The sequence below is a fragment of the Pseudochaenichthys georgianus genome, chromosome 23, assembly GCF_902827115.2.
Source record: "Pseudochaenichthys georgianus chromosome 23, fPseGeo1.2, whole genome shotgun sequence".
In the NCBI taxonomy this organism is placed as follows: Eukaryota; Metazoa; Chordata; class Actinopteri; order Perciformes; family Channichthyidae; genus Pseudochaenichthys; species Pseudochaenichthys georgianus.
The window spans coordinates 13016207-13037163 of NC_047525.1; the positions used below are offsets into that span (position 1 = coordinate 13016207).

At 42.6% G+C, this 20957-nt stretch overlaps 2 protein-coding genes across 4 annotated transcripts in view; both read left to right on the forward strand.

The window, feature by feature from the left end:
- The window catches only part of btbd11a (BTB (POZ) domain containing 11a), a 188718-nt gene that overhangs the window by 93768 nt on the left and 73993 nt on the right, over positions 1 to 20957 (forward strand). The window lies entirely within an intron of this gene.
- Positions 1 to 20957, forward strand: part of LOC139433008 (uncharacterized) — a 53392-nt gene that overhangs the window by 31408 nt on the left and 1027 nt on the right. The window contains exon 2 of the mRNA XM_071201840.1: positions 19507 to 19777. Coding sequence (XP_071057941.1) covers positions 19507 to 19777 — 271 coding nt within the window. The remainder of the gene's footprint in view (positions 1 to 19506; positions 19778 to 20957) is intronic.

Below are 20957 nucleotides of genomic sequence, written 5' to 3' on the forward strand. Positions count from 1 at the left end.
TGGTTACAGATTTGTCTCAGTTTGACTGTATGTTATTTCGGTTGTCTGTCAGTAGGATAAGGGAAATATGACTGGCCCAATATGAATGACATTTGGTTTTTAAGGGTAGAGTATGCATCAAGAAAGAACACATACAACTTTGGAAAGAATCTGAATATCGCTGTGGATACATGAACTATGTTTCACTTCCATTAACTCTGCAAGATATGGCGTATGGTTGCATTTTTTGTGGTGTTGGAATAGTCTGAAAGATTTTTTTCACGGGAAATTTCACATGAACCCTCCCCTCAAGTCAAAACAACAAAGAAACACATATCAACCTTTTGTTAAAACGCTTATTGCCCTTAAATACAAAATATCACAAACACACTGAAGTCAGACAAACACATTCCCTGCTTGGGCAATAAAGCTATCAGAGAAGCATCACTGTTGGCCTTGCCGTTGGTTTGTGCTCTCTTAGTGCCATTTTATCTTTCAATGAACCTGCTGATTATTATCTGTGATGAATCGTTTGATCTATCAATGTCAGAAATTGTAAATACCCATCCAAGTTTCTTGAAGCCCAAAGTGGCGTCTTCAATATGGTTTTAGACCAACAGTCCAATATGAAATGATATTTATATCATAATGATATACAACAGAGAAAAGCAGAAAAATATGACTTTTTAGAAGCTGGACTAGATGATATTTGGCACTAATAAACTGCTATACCCAAAGAAACCCAATGGAATTGTAAGTTACACTGAACAAAAATATAAATGCAACACTTTTGTTTTTGCTCCCATTTTTCATGAGATGAACTCAAAGATCTAAAACATTTTCTATATACACAAAATAACCATTTCTCTCAAATATTGTTCACAAATCTGAAAAAATCTGTGATAGTGAGCACTTCTCCTTTGCCGAGATAATCATCCCACCTCACAGGTGTGGCATATCAAGATGCTGATTAGACAGCATGATTATTGCACAGGTGTGCCTTAGGCTGGCCACAATAAAAGGCCACTCTGAAACGTTCAGTTTTATCACAAAGCACAATGCCACAGATGTCGCAAGTTTTGAGGGAGCGTGCAATTGGCATGCTGAGAGCAGGAATGTCCACCAGAACTGTTGCCCGTGAATTGAATGTTCATTTCTCTACCATAAGCCGTCTCCAAAGGCGTTTCAGAGAATTTGGCAGTACATCCAACCGGCCTCACAACCGCAGACCACGTGTAACCACACCAGCCCAGGACCTCCACATCCAGCATGTATACCTCCAAGATCGTCTGAGACCAGCCACTCGGACAGCTGCTGCAACAATCGGTTTGCATAACCAAAGCATTTCTGCACAAACTGTCAGAAACCGTCTCAGGGAAGCTCATCTGCATGCTCGTCGTCCTCATCGGGGTCTCGACCTGACTCCGGTTCGTCGCCGTAACCGACTTGAGTGGGCAAATGCTCACATTTGATGGCGTCTGGCACGTTGGAGAGGTGTTCTCTTCACGGATGAATCCCGGTTTTCACTGTTCAGGGCAGATGGCAGACAGCGTGTGTGGCGTCGTGTGGGTGAGCGGTTTTCTGATGTCAATGTTGTGAATGGAGTGGCCCATGGTGGTGGTGGGGTTATGGTATGGGCAGGCGTATGTTATGGACGACGAACACAGGTGCATTTTATTGATGTCATTGTGAATGCACAGAGATACCGTGATGAGATCCTGAGGCCCATTATTGTGCCATTCATCCACGACCATCACCTCATGTTGCAGCATGAGAATGCACGGCCCCATGTTGCAAGGATCTGTACACAATTCCTGGAGGCTGAAAACATCCCAGTTCTTGCATGGCCAGCATACTCACCGGACATGTCACCCATTGAGCATGTTTGGGATGCTCTGGATCGGCGTATACGACAGCGTGTTCCAGTTCCTGCCAATATCCAGCAACTTCGCACAGCCATTGAAGAGGAGTGGACCAACATTCCACAGGCCACAATCAACAACCTGATCAACTCTATGCGAAGGAGATGTGTTGCACTGCGTGAGGCAAATGGTGGTCACACCAGATACTGACTGGTTTTCGGACCCCCCCAGACCCCCCCCAATAAAGCAAAACTGCACGTTTCAGAGTGGCCTTTTATTGTGGCCAGCCTAAGGCACACCTGTGCAATAATCATGCTGTCTAATCAGCATCTTGATATGCCACACCTGTGAGGTGGGATGGATTATCTCGGCAAAGGAGAAGTGCTCACTATCACAGATTTTTTCAGATTTGTGAACAATATTTGAGAGAAATGGTTATTTTGTGTATATAGAAAATGTTTTAGATCTTTGAGTTCATCTCATGAAAAATGGGAGCAAAAACAAAAGTGTTGCATTTATATTTTTGTTCAGTGTATAATGCAAGCCAATGATTAAGTACCCATGGCTGGAACTAGGGATTGTTTTGCATTTCTTCCTTGAAATACTATGTAAAACATGTTGTACTGGCTTCAGTTACAAATGTTGGCTAAGACAAGCTGCTTGTTAGTGTGTACAGTGTGTGGTGTTCACATGAGCCTTGGACAACATCTGTAGTTAGAGCTGCACATCCACAGAACGCTTTGAAAAAAGAAACATACATTAAGTTGCTGCTGACTCCTGCTGACCCCTTTTTCCCTTCTCCAAAAGCCACATCCTCGGTTTTCTATATGTATGGATATATTTCTGTATATGGTATGCTAACGCAGTGCATGAGGTCAGGCGGGATCAGGCTTCCTTTCCTCTGCTGTGGCTCGAGGTTTGACTCGTTCACATTCAACTCCCAAAGTGCTCCGAGTGGGAGAAGGGCAGAGGAGTGGCCGCGCCCTGAGAGGAGAGTATACGCTCCTCCAGCTGACCCAGCTCCCTAATTGGGAAGTGTTACATAAGCTAGACTCTCCCAGTGCACTTGAAGAAAAACACAGTGTATACAGGGATGATGCTCTCATGGATGTGTTGTGTATGCGGTGGTTTCAGGGCTAAATTGGAGGTTTCTCTGTCGTGAAAATGGTGTTTGTGATAAATACACAAAGCAGCTGACAACACAAAAGCTTCACGGTGTTATTCTCAAGTGTCAAGCCTGATTGCATCTCTCTTTTAATTGGTAGCAGAGATTCCCTCAGTGGGCAGTGCGTGTTGTCCTTCCAACAGCTCGGAGCTGCATTCTTGTTTTCACTTTTTCTGAGGGATCTTGCAGATAGACTCACAACAACTTCCTAAGCATGCGCTGCTCTATAGTCTTAATGTTGTCTTTGAATCCGCTTCATTAGTTTCACCAGCATCCGTTAGCCTTGCAGCTATAGTCTGCTCAGAGCACAGTGCCCCCCCAGCCCCTTTCTATTTCATCTTATAAGACGCTATCAGGAGTCATCACAGGGACAATTTTAGTAGAGTGTGTTGAAGGCTGGAAAGAGCCTTCTGTCTGGCATACACCACTATGGGAAGTCTAGTTACGTCAAATAACAATGGGGCTTTTATTTAACATTTCAAACATATTTAATGTTGGTTAATCTTTTCACATGTGTAAATATCTTAGTATACAGTCTGAATACTTCAGAGTAATTCTAAGCAGGTTTTTAGCCTATAGACAATTAACAATTAGGTACACTTAACGCCAGCATGCATACTAAATATAGTCGATTGTTCATCTGCTCCCACAATGCAATACACTGAGCTGCTCATAGCCATGGAAAAAATAATAATAATTGTGGATATTGTTGAGGGAGCTCCAGATATATATTAGAAAACAAACAAACAAAAAAAGATTGAATATTAAACTCAAAGGGCAACAAATATTCCTAACTTATTGTTATAATAATAGCTTGTGAGTCATAAAAATGATGTTGTTTACCACAGGTCTTGTAACATCCTTTGGTAACATCAACAAGGTGAACAATTAAATATATACGGCACATCCTGTTGCTTCAGCAGTGATGTACCTGAACGCGTTCAATGAACGATCGTTCATGAACGCGTTCATATTTTTGGGCGAACGTGAACTGAACGTACTGTATTTCTGCTAGATTAACGTAATTGAGAACGCGTTCATTCTCAGCGCTGTATAACGGCGTTCAAAAGTGCGTTCATTCTCAGCACTGTATAATAACGGCGTTCAAAAGTGTGCCAGATTTCATATGCCTTTCAGCCGAAAACCCAGTTAAAACACACCGTAATAAACAGGCTTCAAAATAATGCGGAAAACCACCCAATCTGGCAACAGCAAGCTGCCTGTGACGCGTACGCCCCTGTCACCCCTGGCTGTCGCACTAAAATATACGTCATCAGACTCCTCGCAACAAACAATGTGGAACCGCGGAACCGGCGAGCATTGAATCAATGAATGAATTAGTATGGACGAAGCCGAGAGCAGCTGCAGCAGCACTCGCTCAGAGTCTCTACGGCGTCGGCGTATGAGCATTTAAAAGAGTTTTACGTTAAAGTCAGTACTGACTCAGACGGAAAAAATCTAACGTTTGCCTGTAAACTGTGTCCGCCTGGTTTGAAAAAGCAATTCCGTACATCGACGACGTCGACAGCAAACCTTAAACGGCACATTGAGAAAGAATAAGCACATGACTAGCCTTTCAAGGTATGTGCGAGTGGCGAATAAAAAAGAGAGCCAAAACAGATCCACTACCACCCAAATCCCATTAACATCGTACAGGAGACAAATAATAGCTCGTAGCAACGTATTGAAAAAATAACTATAAACTATAAATTAGTTCATTTTTGAAACCATGAACTTTAGTTCAACATTTTGAATTATGAACTGAACTAGTTCATTTTTAAATGTGTGAACTGTGAACTGAACTAGTTCATGGAGAAAGTGAACTTTCCCAACACTGTGCTTCAGTAATAACACATTTCAAAACTGTGTTTAAACCCTGAGTGTAGACCTTGCTATTGCTTCAAAGTCAAACAATTAAAGCTATGAAATGGAATTAATGATATATTTTCTTTAAATATTCAAGGCTGTTATTTAGTTGTTTGTGTTTACCCTTGAACTGGCAGGCTTTGAACATGTGAAATCCTTAGAAAGTCTTGTTATAGCTGCTGCCATATAGGGCAGGTGTTTTGGAGCAATAAGAGGCTTTTTTAGGCTTTATTTGTTGTGACTAAATACTTTTTTAGGGCTCAACGGGATGGTGATAGAGCCTTATACTCTAAGTGTTCAATTATTTCCCTCACTTTGTCACTGCAGGATGCTGAGGTTTACAACGGCACCTTTGAAACATCTTACAGAACAGTAGCGTCTCTCTGTGTGATGATAGAAGTCCGCGTCTGAGGCAGGTTGGTCTCATGAATAAACAATGATCAAATGAAATCGCCTGGTATATTTATAAAGTATAAATCAGGGTTGGGATTAAACCGGTAAGTGATCGCTTTGATTATGTGAAGGTTTTTTTCGGTTGATTTGTTTTCGCTCCAGGCTTTGGTCCAACGTGTGGAGAGCAGGCGGTGATGGGAAACGCTCCACTTAGTCATGACTCTGCAGATGGAAATAAAGAAACGTATTTTCCCGGTTACAAAGGACACCATGAATTTCAAAAAAAGAAAGAGATATTTCCCGACCTTACATTGTCTTCACGGATTCTAATGACAACAAGAGCCTGTTGAAGCGCTGCAGCAGTATCCTTCAGAGAGAAAGAGAAGGCAAGGCCTTGGAAATGAATGATATGCTGGCACTGCAGTGACAGGGAGATTATCTCCAATTGTTCCTTTCAGCCAGCCTAAACTGTCCTGACTTACTTTCAAATCAAATCATGCATTTCACAGCCTCATCGGAGTACACCTATAGCATGAAAAGAGTAAGCCTGGGTTCCTCAAGTTGCTGGATTAAGACAGTGTACAGTACTCTGCTTTCTAGCAGGGAGTATTCAGTAATGGAAAACCCTAGCACATTTATTAGAGCTCTATCTCTTTAGGAATAATATTGAATGAAATGGGTAATCAGCGTTAATGCGTGGTAAGCTCTTTTCATCTTGCGACTACCAAAAGGTGGATAAAAACAATAATGGAGGGCTGTACAGTGCTACAGAGGAGGCTGCTTTTATTTATAATAAAATAATTAACAAACAACCTTGATGATCTGAATGGACGGAGCCTCGTCAAAAATGTCCATATTCAGAGAGACATGCTGAACAAATCTATATAACTAAACCAAAGAGAAAAGGCCTCATTTTCCCCCATGTTCGCCAAGTAAGCCTTGGTCTAAGACTGAATTATTTGTGGTTGTGGTCAACCCTTTCCAACATTATATATTTGCTACTTTATGTTTATAAAACCAAGGTGAATACACGGAATTGTACACATGGCAATGTACAGCAAAGTAAATTAAACAAATGAAAAATACAACTGTATTTTTAAGTCACCAAATGAACAAGGAGTCAACTAATTATTTGCCAAAAGCAGAATCCAGCAGCAGCCCTGCTTTCAGTCTTTGTGCTAAGCTAACTTACTGCTAGCTCTAGCCTCATTTTTAGCTCTTTTTGAAAGAAAGAAAATAAACACATTTTACCCAAACTTTTGCCATCACACATTCATCTTAATAATAACTGTCAAACTAAAAATCACAAAAGACATATGTCTTGTCATCATATGTACCCCGTCTTGCATCATTTTGTTATATCTTTCGACTGAACAGATCTGGACAAATATAAGTATTTAATGCGTCTTTCCTCATCCTCTTACTTGAGAGTAATTAGGAGAAGAATAAATGTGTCAGTGACAGTTGGTGTAATGGTTCTTCATGCTACACCTGTTTCTGCTAAAAAAATAAATATTAATAGCACTCATTACTTTAGAATTTAGTGATCGAGTATGGTCATTATATTCAAATCTTGACAGTCGGGGGGGGCGAGCAGGATAATAAATTGGTAATGCATTTCAGAGCATACTGTCTCGTACCTGAGATGAACGTATCTAATGGAGACAAGACATATTATTATAACAGCTACCTTTTCATGTATATGATAATCATCCCGGGAGGCGTTACAATCTTATTTTGAAAAGAACCTTAAAATCAATCTCTGGTCACATTGGATGGCTGCGTGTCACGTCTGAAATCCAGTTCGTAGCAATTCAAACCAATTTCATGTTGAGAAAGTCCATAGAGACGAGATGCATTCGCTCGTGGAAATCATCACAGTGAGTGGTTCTGTTTAAACAAGAGGGAGCCTCCGACAGCAGGGGAGGTAACACAGGACGCCTGATAATCACAGCAGAATTCAATAACAACGGTGTGGGATTGAAATCTGCCTCAAGAGGTGACATATTAGATCCAATACAATTATGTGTGTCCTTACCCAGGGTTGTTATTAAAAGCAAATCTATTCACTGCGGTGTTGGTTCCCCTCTGAGATACTAAATGACATTGACATCAAGTTAGTTAAAAACACGTGTCAGTTCAATAATAACGGCTTAAATAATAACGGCTATCTTATTGCAGCTGATGAAACTCAACTCCTCAGACTGTTATGAGTTCCCTCTTTGCTTCCCTCATCGTAACTACAGACATGCCTGTAAAACTGTAAAATGTCCCCCTGAATACATATCCGTCACAATTCTTTAATAATAATAATAATTCATTACATTTATTAGAGTTCTTTTCCAAGTGCTCAAAGCGCTTTACATTACATATTACACATATCAGACATGTAACAGTGAATACTGTGGACATTACCCGCAGGGGCAAATTAGGGTGAAGCGTCTTGCCCAAAGACACAACGGGGTCCATCTTATCTTATTTGTCGCATTGGCGGCTGAGGCGGGTTTCGAACCTGTTCCCCAACGCCCCTTCATCTGAGGATCAACGGTCTAGCCCAATGTGCCAAAACCACCCTTTAGACAGGCATTAACAAACAATTTTCCACATTTCAACCATTTCCCAAATTGGACACAATAAAGTATGTCTAATCTAACTCATATTTTGGGCCATTTGGCTGCAGTGGAAGCATGCTGTAAGTTGGTCTCTATAAACTAGAACATCGAAGCCCAAAACCGAAATAAGGTGGTAAAGTATGTAGGTTTACATTTTGCATACAAAACAGCACATTTAAACAGCTGTAACATGGAATTAAAAGCCACACAATCACCCAATGTTTTTAAACTCGGTGAGGATGGAACAAGGCGAATGGGTTCATACAGGAGTTGCATATTATGTCATACTGACAAGTTTTCAGGCTATTTTCTCCTATCCTGTCTCCTGTTTGCTTTTAATATATACCTCCGTTAGAAGAAAAACAACTTGACACACTTCTTCTCTCCCTCCCGGTTACACAGTCAATGTGGGTAGTGAAGTGGTCCCCACGTTGGCCCACACTGCACTAATGCAGAGCCAGGTAACTAGGCAACAGCCCTGCCGGTCGGTGGAGGTGGGTTTGCAGAGGATGCTGCGGGGAAACTGTGACTTTTGAGATCCTCGCGTCACGAGCATACTACTAGACGCTGGAAGAGGGGCTTTTTGCTCACCACGTTGACACAAAGCTGGTTATTTTAAATATATATATTTACTTTTTGTCCATCCATCCATCCCGCTTATCCGTGGTCGGGTCGCGGGGGTAGCAGTTCCAGCAGAGAGCCCCAAACTTTCTTTTCCCTGGCGACATCAACCAGCTCTGACTGGGGGATCCCAAGGCGCTCCCAGGCCAGCGAAGAGATATAATCCCTCCACCTGGTCCTAGGTCTACCCCTTGGTCTCTTCCCAGCTGGACGTGCCTGGAACACCTCCCTAGGGAGGCGCCCAGGTGGCATCCTAACTAGGTGCCCGAACCACCTCAACTGGCTCCTTTCGACGCGAAGGAGGAGCGGCTCAACTCCGAGTCCCTCCCTGATGACCGAACTTCTCACCTTATCCCTAAGGGAGACACCAGCCACCCTGCGGAGGAAACCCATCTTGGCTGCTTGTATCCGCGATCTCGTTCTTTCGGTCATGACCCATCCTTCATGGCCATAGGTGAGGGTAGGAACGAAAATGGCCCGGTAGACAGAGAGCTTTGCCTTCTGGCTCAGCTCCCTTTTCGTCACAACGGTGCGGTAAAGCGACTGCAGTACCGCTCCCGCTGCTCCGATTCTCCGGCCCATCTCACGCTCCATTGATCCCTCACGCGAGAACAAGACCCCGAGATACTTGAACTCCTTCACTTGGGGTAAGGACTCATTCCCTACTTGGAGTGGACAGTCCATCGGTTTCCTGCTGAGAACCATGGCCTCAGATTTGGAGGTGCTGATCCTCATCCCAGCCGCTTCACTTTTTGTGATAAAGGAATATCATCTCGCTGAAGTCATTTCACATATCTACTGGCAGCCGTTTCCTTGGCTGTCCCAAACTCCCACCTTAACTCCCACTGAGTCGGGCGGCCTGCCATATGGTGCGGACACGGTTGAAAAAGAAGTGCACTCTGGGAGTTTCTGCCTATAAGACTGGGTCACTAAGATTCCTGGCTTATGATCAGGCACAATACACCCAACTAAAGTGACTTTCTGTACTTTCTCACTTTGATTAAGGATGCAAACTCAAAGGTTTAAGGATCATTCAAGTGATTTGATTTAATATGCAGATAGGACGGCATAAATCAATGCTTGACTCAATAAATAATTGATTTGTGTTTCCCCTGGGTTTTATTTACCATATGATGATTGCTGAGTAGGCGTAGTGTTCTCACCTTTATATTTACCTTTGCTGGTACATACAGTGCGAGCTATGTGTTGTTTTTCTTTAGTGAGGCTTTAACGGTTTATCCATCTGTTTGTTATGTTGAATACAAACTTGAGGGAATGATTCACACTGTAATGTTTACTGATTAGCTCAACGGGGGGCGTCACAACTATAGGTCAGAGTAATGAATTTTAATAAGCAGTCATGTCGCCCCCACACTGAAATGAGTTTTCATGCTGTCCTTACACTGCACATTTGCCTCCTGATGTACTGTACATCATGGTGAGTTCATCATAGGCAGTTTTTTTTAATTATTTTCTGTTCTGGCTGTAAGTGTGCACAATCTGGAAACTGAGAATGTTTCGTATATAGCTTGAAAAAGTACAATTATTCAACTAAATAGTTGCTGATGTACTGTAGTCAGTTGACAAACCGATTGATCGACAATATTAGAACCAGTAATATTACAATAATTAGTCATTTTTCTCGCAAAATGCCAGAAATGTTAATCAAACAAAGGATATCTCCATAATGTGGTGATATCCTGCTTTCCTCTATTTCTTTACATATTCATGTGTTAAAAGTCAAACCAATTAAAGACATAACTTTGGGGCCTGTTTTTCAATTTTCTGACAAGTATTAATCATTTAAGAAAATAAATAATTGTTTGTTATAGCCCAAATGTCTTGGAAGGAACAGAACTATTGATATGTTGACTAACCCCTATGAACACTACTGTAATCCACTCTCTTTAGCTGGAATACTGCTAATTAAATGATAGGTGTTATATTAGCAACTGTTCTGTTCTGGTTACCCCTCAGTGGGGCTGCTCCATGCTTCGGCGTGTTACACGTTTTAATTGTTGCTTCACAGTTGCCTCCATGCCGCTTCACCTGAGTGTTCCCGCGTCTTGTTTGTGTTTCAGAAGGTGTCTGCTCACAGTTCATGGGATTGTCTTCATGTTTAATAATTCATGCTGGAGTTCATGTATAAACCATGCTGTCTTTGTCAGGTTGATTCTTCCTCTTCCTCCCTGAAGCTGCAGGAAATGTGAGCAGGCAGGTACATTTGATGACCCGCCTTAAACTGAACAGCTTGTGGATTTACAGAAGGCCTACCTGACCCTCAAATTGTACTGAGACAGACCTTTGATTTCATTCCTTTTATTTGAGAGCTTTTATGTAAGCTGAGAACCAGTGTTGAGTTGCTGTTTGAGATTCTTTACTTGTGGTTATACCACACATTGAGAGAATTCATAGCATTTGAAGTTGAGGAGATTGTTATTTGAACTGATTGGATCGGAATGGATATTTGCAAACTGAAGAAATCATTGTAGCAAAAATACTCTCGTTTGTGGATGAAACCTTTTGATTCCTCACATGTATCTGCCACTCAAGGTGTCTTGCTTTAGATAGGGATGTTTGCTCTTTTCCTTTTTAGATTGTATCTTTTAAAAAGGAAAAAAAAGGATTTGAAGTGAACAGTTGCACTTATGGCAAATCATGTCCCTTTAGAGTTTAAAGCTGGAACTAAAGACGGCCATCACACGTTGTCAGAGCCAATGGTGACTTGGTATGATATAAAACAGATAAAGAAGTAAGTGTGCACAATCTGGAAACTGAGACGTAGGAATGTTTGGCATATAGCTTCAATTATTCGAATACAATAATTGCTAATGTACTGTAGTTAGTTGACAAACGGATTGATTGACCATATTACAACCAGTAAGATTACGATAATTAGTCATTTTCTCGCAAAATGGCAGAAAAAACAGTTTTAATCAAACAAAGGATATCTCCATAAAGTTGGGGCTGCTGTGGAGATATCCAGCTTTAATTTCCTTCTTTTTTTACATATTAATGTGTAAAGGTGAAACTAATTAAAGACATAACTTTGGACTTTGGGACCATTTTATAGGCCAAGTATTAATCGATTAAGAAAATAAATAGTCGTTTGTTATAACCCACATTTTGCTTGGAAGGAACAGAACTATTGATATGTCGACTGACCCCTATGGAAACCACACACAGAATTCACTCTCTTTAGCTGGTATACTGCTAAATAAATTATGGGCATTATACTAGCAACTTTTTCGTCCATCTGTATTTGCCCATGCCGCACTGCTCCATCATAGAAGACACAGATGAAGACAAATGAAGTCACGGTGCCCTTTTTCTGATTGTTTTCTCTTTGTCAATTTAGCGATTTCATGGTTGACAGCCGACGCACCTGCTACTGTGCAGTCTCGCTCTGCCATTTGTGCACAGTAATTGTCTCATTTTGTAGTCAACCCGCAAGCTAATCCTGGCTGATAGCAGCAGGACGCCGCCACAGAATAAAGCATCAGCAGGTGGATAATATGAGCCCTGCGGAGATGTATGACCCCCCCCATCCTTTTATTTGTTTAACTTGTGGCACCATTCCATAGGAGCATGTCAGATGTTGGTTGTAAAAGAGCTTCAGAGGGCTCCTTCTCACCTGACACCTCCATTAAGAGGTGACAGCAGAGGTCAGAGGTGACAAGTCCGCTTTCTCCACGCAGCTGAAAGCATGCCCTGTCACCCAAAATGCCCCTGGGCAGCACAGCAGTGACAGTAAGTGGCAGACGGAGACGTTGGCCTGATGTGACACCCGCTGGAGCTTTGAGCCGGGCTCTTCTGCGGCCCCTCTGCGAGTCAGCACCACCCGTCACCACCTGTCAGCCCAGCGCCTGACAGGAGAGCTGGCTCCTCGGCACTCTTCGGGTCCTTGAGCCTAATCTTACTGCAGTTTTGACGCAGCCATGTGCACTGCAGATAACAAAAGAGCATCCTGGTGAAGGTGGTGGAGCAGTGATCCCAAACCTTTCAGCTTGGCACCCAGGGAAACAAAGCAGGGGTCTCATCACAGTCTGATTAGGGCTGAACAAGGTAACAGCAACCAGTTGTCTTATCATGTCTTGGTGACCAAATTATTCACTTGGAAATGTCGATATTTTCATTTAGATTCAATTTGAACGATTTTATACAACTATCAAATTTGTCGCCAATTATTTATCCATCAACGAATCAATAAAATTCAAATGTTGCAGCTCAAGTGAACAGTCATCTTAACAATGTATTTCTGTTCAATGTCTCTAGAGAGAAAAATCATAATGTGGTCCAACAGTAACACATATTTTAGCTTTTTACCCACTGACTTTCTGTTGTCTTATACATTGATATTCTGTAGCACTATTGAAGCATTGTGAAATATATGCATAATAAATAATATTAATGAATCTGTGCAATGCAGTGACCTACTGTTAATCTTTACACCTGACACAATCATTTAATAGTTTTTAATTATTTAATATTTGTATCAGATTTCATATGTTTTAAAGGGTTTCTGCCACCATCGTATTACTTTGATTGAAGCTGCATAAATGGGTTTATTTGCTGTTAGTTTTTTGCACCTTAGAGGTTGGTAAATTGTATATTTTGTCCGTCATTTGTATTTGCTGACCAGATAGTGTACGGTTGGTTTATAAAGCTTTATATAGTTGACTTTTGGTGCTAAAAGGGCCTGAAAACCACAAACAAACAAGCTGAAAGATGCTTAAACGCTCCATTGAGCTGATGGGGACAGCAGGGTTGAGTCAGAAACGTTATGGATCATTGACTGCAAATGATCCCCTTGCTAAACCACATTTTTGTGGATAAAAAAATGTCAAGTTCAAAGCACAACTTTACTTACCTCGGAGCTAGACTTAGTAACATAATTATGTTTTCAAGTCAAATAAGCTGTTTTTTTTCATCTGCAAGAATTCCTTTTTTCTTAGCAACCTGATAGTGTACCAACACCTCTGCTGCAGCGTCAGGAGTCTCATTAGCCTTCAGATGCGAGCCGACAGGCAGCGGGTTGGTCACCGTGTAACTCCACTCCTCCCGTCATGTTCATGAAGAGCCCATCCTCGGCTTCAAGGCTCCGTCAGAGCCTGACACTAAGCTTCTCATCTCCCCTTCTTCTGCCACCCATCGTGGGTTTATCTCCTTTCTAACAGACCGCGAGAGGCATGTCAGCTCGGCAAAGTCACGCAAGGGCAGCTGTCAGAGGAGGAACAGGGAGCCGCGCAGGCACATTTCAAAGCACAATATTCATGCCAAATCATTTTCCCCTCCGCCTATAATGCTAATCTGACATGTGATACATGCAGAGGGGTATTTATTCTTCTTCTACTAAATTCGCAAACCTTCCTGGATGCCCTCCCTCACTCCTCAGTTAAGTTGTCTCCGAGGAGGTTGTAGGGTCCTGAGGTATTAATTATTACACAACCACAGCTCTGTGTGGAGTCTCACTTTGCTTCTGGCTCTCACTCTTAAAGGGTGTTAGGAGGGGGAGAAGAGGGGGGAGGAATGGGAGGTTGCTACCTTTTGAAGGCAGCTGAGAAGCGATAGGCAAACCACCGTGAAAAACAGATAGACTCTCTCACTGCTCTGCTTCAGCGAGTTTAACATATTCAACTTGCAGAAAGTTAACTTTAATGTGAGTTTTATATCAATAAATACATCAATAAATAATCCTGGTGCTGTTGTAGATGTATCACCTCGAGGCAGTTGGTAAAAGTTTTTTTTTTCCTGTTGTAAATATCAAGTGTTTAAAGGAATGCTCCACTCATTAGATAATTAATCAAAACTTCAGTATTTAGTGAAACATTATGTTTAAACCATACCCTGAAGAAATCAGCGATATTCCCCGGTAAATAGTGGAAATCCAAACACCATGACGACCTCCAAACCTATCAGGCTCTCCTCTCCTCTTTCTCTGCTTCGATCTCTCAGGCAAAAAGCACTTTCTTTCAAGACAAGATCCAATCTTCCTATTCCAATCCCAAAAAACTATTTTCCATCTTCTCCACCCTCTTGGACCCCCCCAAAGCCCCTCCTCACTTCTGTCAAGCGACTTTGTTAACCACTTTGAAAAAAAGGTTGATGATATTCGCTCTTCTTTTTCTGACTCACCTCTACTCACCGCTGGGTCACCAGACCCTCCTTCCACCCGCACACTAACCTCCTTTTCCCCTCTCTCGCCCAGTGAGATTCTTACCCTCATTACCTCTGCCCGCCCCACCACCTGTCCTCTCGACCCTATCCCTTCAAACCTCCTTCAGACTATCGCTCCTGATATTCTACCGTTTCTCACCCATTTCATCAACACTTCTCTAACTTCTGGTCACTTTCCAAACAGTCTCAAGGAGGCAAGAGTAAACCCTCTCCTAAAGAAACCCACTCTCAACCCGTCTGATGTTATAAACTACAGGCCTGTCTCTCTCCTCCCGTTCCTGTCTAAAACACTTGAACGTGCTGTCTTTAAACAACTCTCCTGCTATCTCCATCAGAACAACCTTCTGTATCCGCACCAGTCTGGTTTCAAGGCAGGTCACTCCACAGAAACTGCCCTCCTTGCTGTCACTGAGGAACTGCACACTGCTAAAGCAGCCTCCCTCTCCTCTGTCATCATCCTGTTGGACCTGTCTGCTGCATTCGACACGGTGAACCATCAGATCCTCCTTCGCACTCTCCAAGAACTTGGAGTTTCAGGCTCTGCACTTTCCCTCATCACCTCATACCTCAAAGACCGTACCTACAGGGTTACTTGGAGAGGGTCCGAGTCCGACCCTTGTCAATTAACTACAGGGGTCCCTCAGGGCTCTGTTCTTGGTCCCCTCCTCTTCTCCCTGTACACAAACTCGCTCGGATCTGTCATTAGCCCGCATGGTTTTTCATACCACTGCTACGCTGACGACACCCAATTAATTCTGTCCTTTCCCCGCTCAGAGACCCAGGTCGTCGCACGCATCTCTGCTTGTTTAGCTGACATCTCTCAGTGGATGTCCGCTCATCATCTCAAGCTCAACCTTGACAAAACTGAACTGCTTTTCCTTCCGGGAAAAGATTGTCCCACTCTTGACCTGACTATCAACATCGGCACCTCTGTTGTTTCCCCGACTCAGACTGCAAGGAATCTGGGTGTGATCCTAGATAACAACCTGTCCTTCACTGCAAACATCACTGCTACAACCCGCTGCTGCAGATACACGCTTTACAACATCAGGAAGATACGTCCCCAGCTGACCCAGAAAGCGACGCAGGTTCTGGTCCAGGCTCTCGTCACCTCACGCCTAGACTACTGCAACTCCCTCCTGGCTCTGGCTGGTCTACCTGCATGTGCCATCCGACCTCTGCAGCTCATTCAGAATGCAGCGGCTCGTCTGGTCTTCAACCTTCTTACATTTTCCCACACCACGCCGCTCCTCCCCTCCCTTCATTGGCTTCCGGTAACTGCTAGAATTCACTTCAAGACACTGGTAATTGCATACCATGCTGCGAATGGATCTGGCCCTTCCTAGATCCAGGACATGGTTAAACTGTACACCCCAGCGCGTGCTCTACGCTCTGCATCAGCCAAACGACTCGCTGCACCCTCACTGCGAGGGGGACCCAAGTTCCCATCAGCAAAAACACGTGGGTTTGCTATCCTGGCTCCAAAATGGTGGAATGAGCTCCCCATTGACATCAGGACGGCAGAAAGCTTACACACCTTCCGGCGCAGACTGAAAACTCATCTCTTTCGACTTTGTCGGGTTGTCCAGTGCCTTGCTCAAGGGCACCACGGCAGGGCAGGAGGTGAACTGGGACCTCTCCAAGTAGCAGTCCACACTCCATATTTAGGTCTGGTCGGGGACTTGAACCGGCGACCCCACGGCTCACAGTCCAAGCCCCTACTGACTGAGCCACTGCCGGATAAGCCAATCAGCTCGCTGCTTTTCTCCCTCACTAATCACCTTGTTCCCCTCACCTGAGTGTCTTCTCCCTTCTCTCCACCTGCACCTCATCCCCTCTTCAGGTTTCTGTTCAGTTTTCGTAGTTATATCTTTGATGCCTGGCCTGCACAACCTTGAATTTAATTATTAAAGTTCCTGATGGATGCAGTCTCTGCATTTTTGGTCTGCCTTCTCTACAACAACAACAATATCGATATTTCACCAACACCACAATCTTTACCTAACAGTATCGAGGAGTTCAAGTTACATCAACCTGATACAATCCAACCATCCTTTACAATATCCTTCAAATTAATTCTATACATACGTTAATCCTATATGTATTAGGCAAAGTGGGGAATAGTTACAGAATAAAGGTTTTTCGAAGGAGACTTTAATTAAATTGGCTAGCTTTCAGTAGCTGTGATAGCCAAGAAACCTCCTTAGACAGGAATTCGCACTGCAAATCATTGTTTGATGGGGAAATTATATATCAAATTATATACAGACAGTCTTCAGCCAGGACAATTAAACACATATATAAAAAAAACTACATTAAAACATGTACAATACTACTTATACAATACAATTATTCATGTATGCACATATCTACAGGAACTTGGAGTAAGTTGAAAGCTGATTGGACTTAACAGTATTGCATGTGTTCTGACATTAAGTATAATATGACATCAAGACCACAAAATCAAATAAGCACTCCAAAGCAGCATCTGGGGGATCCAGTTAGGAATTATTTAACTTAATTGAACCAGGAGACAGAGTCTAAAACTTTTTGTAATATCGCGCTGTTCTTCAGTGAGGGGAGTGAGGCGTGATAACACGACCACACCTGAGTCCCTGAAGACACATCAGCCATGAGTAATGGGGTGGAGGGGGGGGGTGCTGTGGTAAGAATGCTGAGGTTTGGAGGATTTTGTTACTGGAGACTCACATGAACTCTAAAGACGATGAAGTTCCCTTTTTTAGCCTTTCCTGGCAGAGTGTATTAAGCCTGCGTTTAAGCTGGAATTGAATCATATTGTCAAACAGTTTTTTTATGCCTCTGCGCGACGACAGCCCAGAACTGGAGGCATTTTGTCTTCAGGTTATTTTTAGGTACATTTTATTCCTGAACGCGATATGTCAGACAGTCAGGAATGCTTGAAGAAATATCCTAAAAATAAGCATAAATATTCAGTTGGAATCAAGAATGATCTGTTCTGTTTAGTTGGTCGAAGGTAACGGTCACTGTGATTTGTGACTGGATGTACATGGAGCCTAAAGACAAGGGTGATTTCCTTTTTAGCTTTGTACAAACATTGCAAATACATCCAGTTTAACCAGTAGTTTAAAGCATGAATTGAATCATATTCTCAAATCCGCTAGAGGTGCTAAGATTTCTGTTTGTCAGTACGTAGTTACCCATCTTTCAACGGTCACAGTTACCACACAAAAAAAGTGTTTTTCCCAAAACTCAAAGACTAGAATGCTTATTTATTACAAATGTCTGAGAGAATATATTTGATAAAGTGATGACATTTTGGACTGTCATTGGTGTAAAACAGAGGCATACAACTGCAATGCAGTAATTCCATTTATTTTTACTAGACTTGAAATATCTGATTTGCAAAGTCTTGGATGGAAAAAATAAGTATGCTGTACCAGTTGTTGAGGGTCCTATAGTCGTCTTTTCCCAACAGTGATTGGTAACAACAATTTAAAGCGATACTGTAACTTTCTCAAGATTATAAATCTGGTACACCTCTTCTTTTCCGTAGTGCAGCCCTTATCTGAGCAATCAAACACATTGGTCTCTTTGGCTAGCATTTAGGTATGGTTTTGCCCTCGTATGACATGCATGATTTTGATATCTCGTGCTAAATGTAAGTTGTGTTGACTTCCTCCCACCCAGAGTTATAAAGTTCTGTTGAGAATAATATATACATATATTCATGAGATCAAATGTAGCTTGTCCTCACAAAAGTTTGATGGTTTGGCGGTGGTGGCGAAGTCGATAGGGAGTTGGCTTGGCAACTGGAAGGTCAGCAGTTCATTTTCTTACTTAAATATCCCTTTTCCATATATTTATGTATGTGCACCTCCCATCTGTAAATGTGTGTGCTACAGACATGATCAGACCTGCTGTCAGCTGTGACTCTTCCTCAGGTGTTGTTTCTTCGCGGTTTGAATCGATGTCAGTGAGACAGTAAATGCAGCCGGCTCATATTGCTGCTTCAGGGCATGCATCACCACGTCTGTCTGACATCCCTAAAAAAAGCTGACTCCTTCTTGTGCAGCCCTTAGGAACCATTTGTATCTTAATTAAAGTCATTTTCCTGTCTCTTCAGTCCATCTTGACTTGTTTACTTTCTTGTTAGAATTGACTGGATGGTAGAATACGTGTTGTTTTTCTACTGGTGACGACTGTGCTGTGATCAAGCGGTCGATTAGTAAAAGGATTATTGATGGCTGGGCTCCATTTAGCTGCTTCAGTCTAAGGTCCTAGCATTGTGCTTACCGGCTCATAAAGATATACTAACACCTGTGCTTTTAATGCTATGACTACGCTGTGAGAAAGACCTTTAGTTTTGCCTTTGAATGTCAGCAAAGAGGCCCTTCACACGTTCCCAGAATCACAAGGTGACTCTTGTTTGGGCCAATTAACAAACTAACCCCTAGTTTCCACCGGGTCCGCCTGCGGCGCGTTACGGCGCCCTACCGGGCACGTTTCACAAGCGTTTCAGAAGCATTACGGAAGCGGAGCGTCGTGCATGCCGGCTCGCAGTTCTTGTTGATTTGGGCATATTTCCTGGACATTTGTACTTCTACAAGAAAGTAAGTAGGCTACGTAGTTAAATGGTTTATTTTTGTGTCTGTTTAAATCGTGTTTATTGTTGTTATTTCCTATTTTGTTGTGTTGTAGACTACAGACATAATTAATAATAATTGTAATAGTCCAGTTAAAAACAACATGAATCAAAGATGGGTTGCTGTATTTTAGTGGTAAAAAAAATGCATTCATCATCATAATAATAATAATAATCCTGCTAATATTCTATATAATTTACACACAGTGCCTGTAAACCGAAGGAGAACGCTGGCCTTTATTCTCCTACTGGAAAGACTACAGAGGAGGGATGGGGGGAGGAGAAGGAACCGGTTTTGGGTGCACCATCACCTTGTGGCTGAGCTGAGGCTGGACAGCCAACGACATCATCGATATTTTAGGATGAGTGCAGAGCAGATGGATGAACTTCAGTCCCTTCTTGGCCCTGAACTGACCAGACAATCGACAAATGACAGAGCTGTCATCGAACCCAAGCAGAGACTGGCTGTTGCACTGAGGTAAGATGCACATTTCACAGACAATAAATCACTGACCACAAGTTTAATAAACGTTTTACAATTTCACCCAAAAAACATTGGAAACTTAACTCAACAAACAAACTATTTACAAAAAACACAATTTGAGTACTACAACTCTTCATAATATGAGCCCCCAGGTTGGCTGTCCTGCCAACCTGGGGAGGACAGCATTTGTGTTAATGCCCCTATAGGTGTTGATGGGCCTTGTGGGGGTTGTGGTACACTTGGCCGAAAGGCTACTGGCCTGGAGGTGTGAATTGAATGCTGTGACATGGGGGGATGATCAATAGGCTGCCAATGTTGGTGCTGTGTGTTTTCCAGGTTATGGAGGGTGTTTAAAATACTAAGTTTGGCCTGATGTCGCCTGTCTTTGTCCAGTCTTTGTAAAATGGGCACAAGACTCAGAGCGAAGTGGTAGGACTCCTCCAGTTCTGACTCTGGCATGTGTGCTTTGGCTGGAGGTTCCTGTAATAGAGACAACAGTTGCTCTCCCAGGTCTGTGCTCTGTGGCCTCCTCCTTTGGTCCCGTGTGGAACGCTGGGCCGCTGCTGCGGAAATGGGATCCCTGGGGCTACGGGACCTAGAGGGCCTTTGCCTCTCCCCAGAGGTTGTGGGTACCAGAGGTGGTGGGGTTGGATATAGTGGGGCTCTAGGTGGTGTGGTTGGCTGTAGTGGTGCTGGAGATGCAGATGTAATTCTCGAATCTGGTCTAAATGACATCTCCATGTCAACTGGAGAAGGATTCCCCAAGCTGATTTTTGAACTATATGAAAAGAAACAACAGCATGGAAAAAATGTTAAGCTTTTTTCTTGGGATTAATTTATGCAATAGGAACATATTTATGTAATTTAATATAAACTCTTTCATACCCTTTGCAATACATTATGACAAATTACAAGTTGTTATTGAGAAAGAGTTCATTAATTTCATGCAAAATTATATAAATTAAAAATATTTGCATACATACCTCCTTGGCTGTATATAGGGCAAAAGGAAGGACATGATCTCTGTGTACTTCCATTCCCTATGTGTTCCACCTGCAGATCCACTTGGGAGAGTCTTTGTTTTTGTTTTTGACAAAGGCATCCCTCAGTGACTTCCACCTCGCCTTGCAAACATCAACTGAAATAAAGAATAGATTCAGATGAATAAAATGAT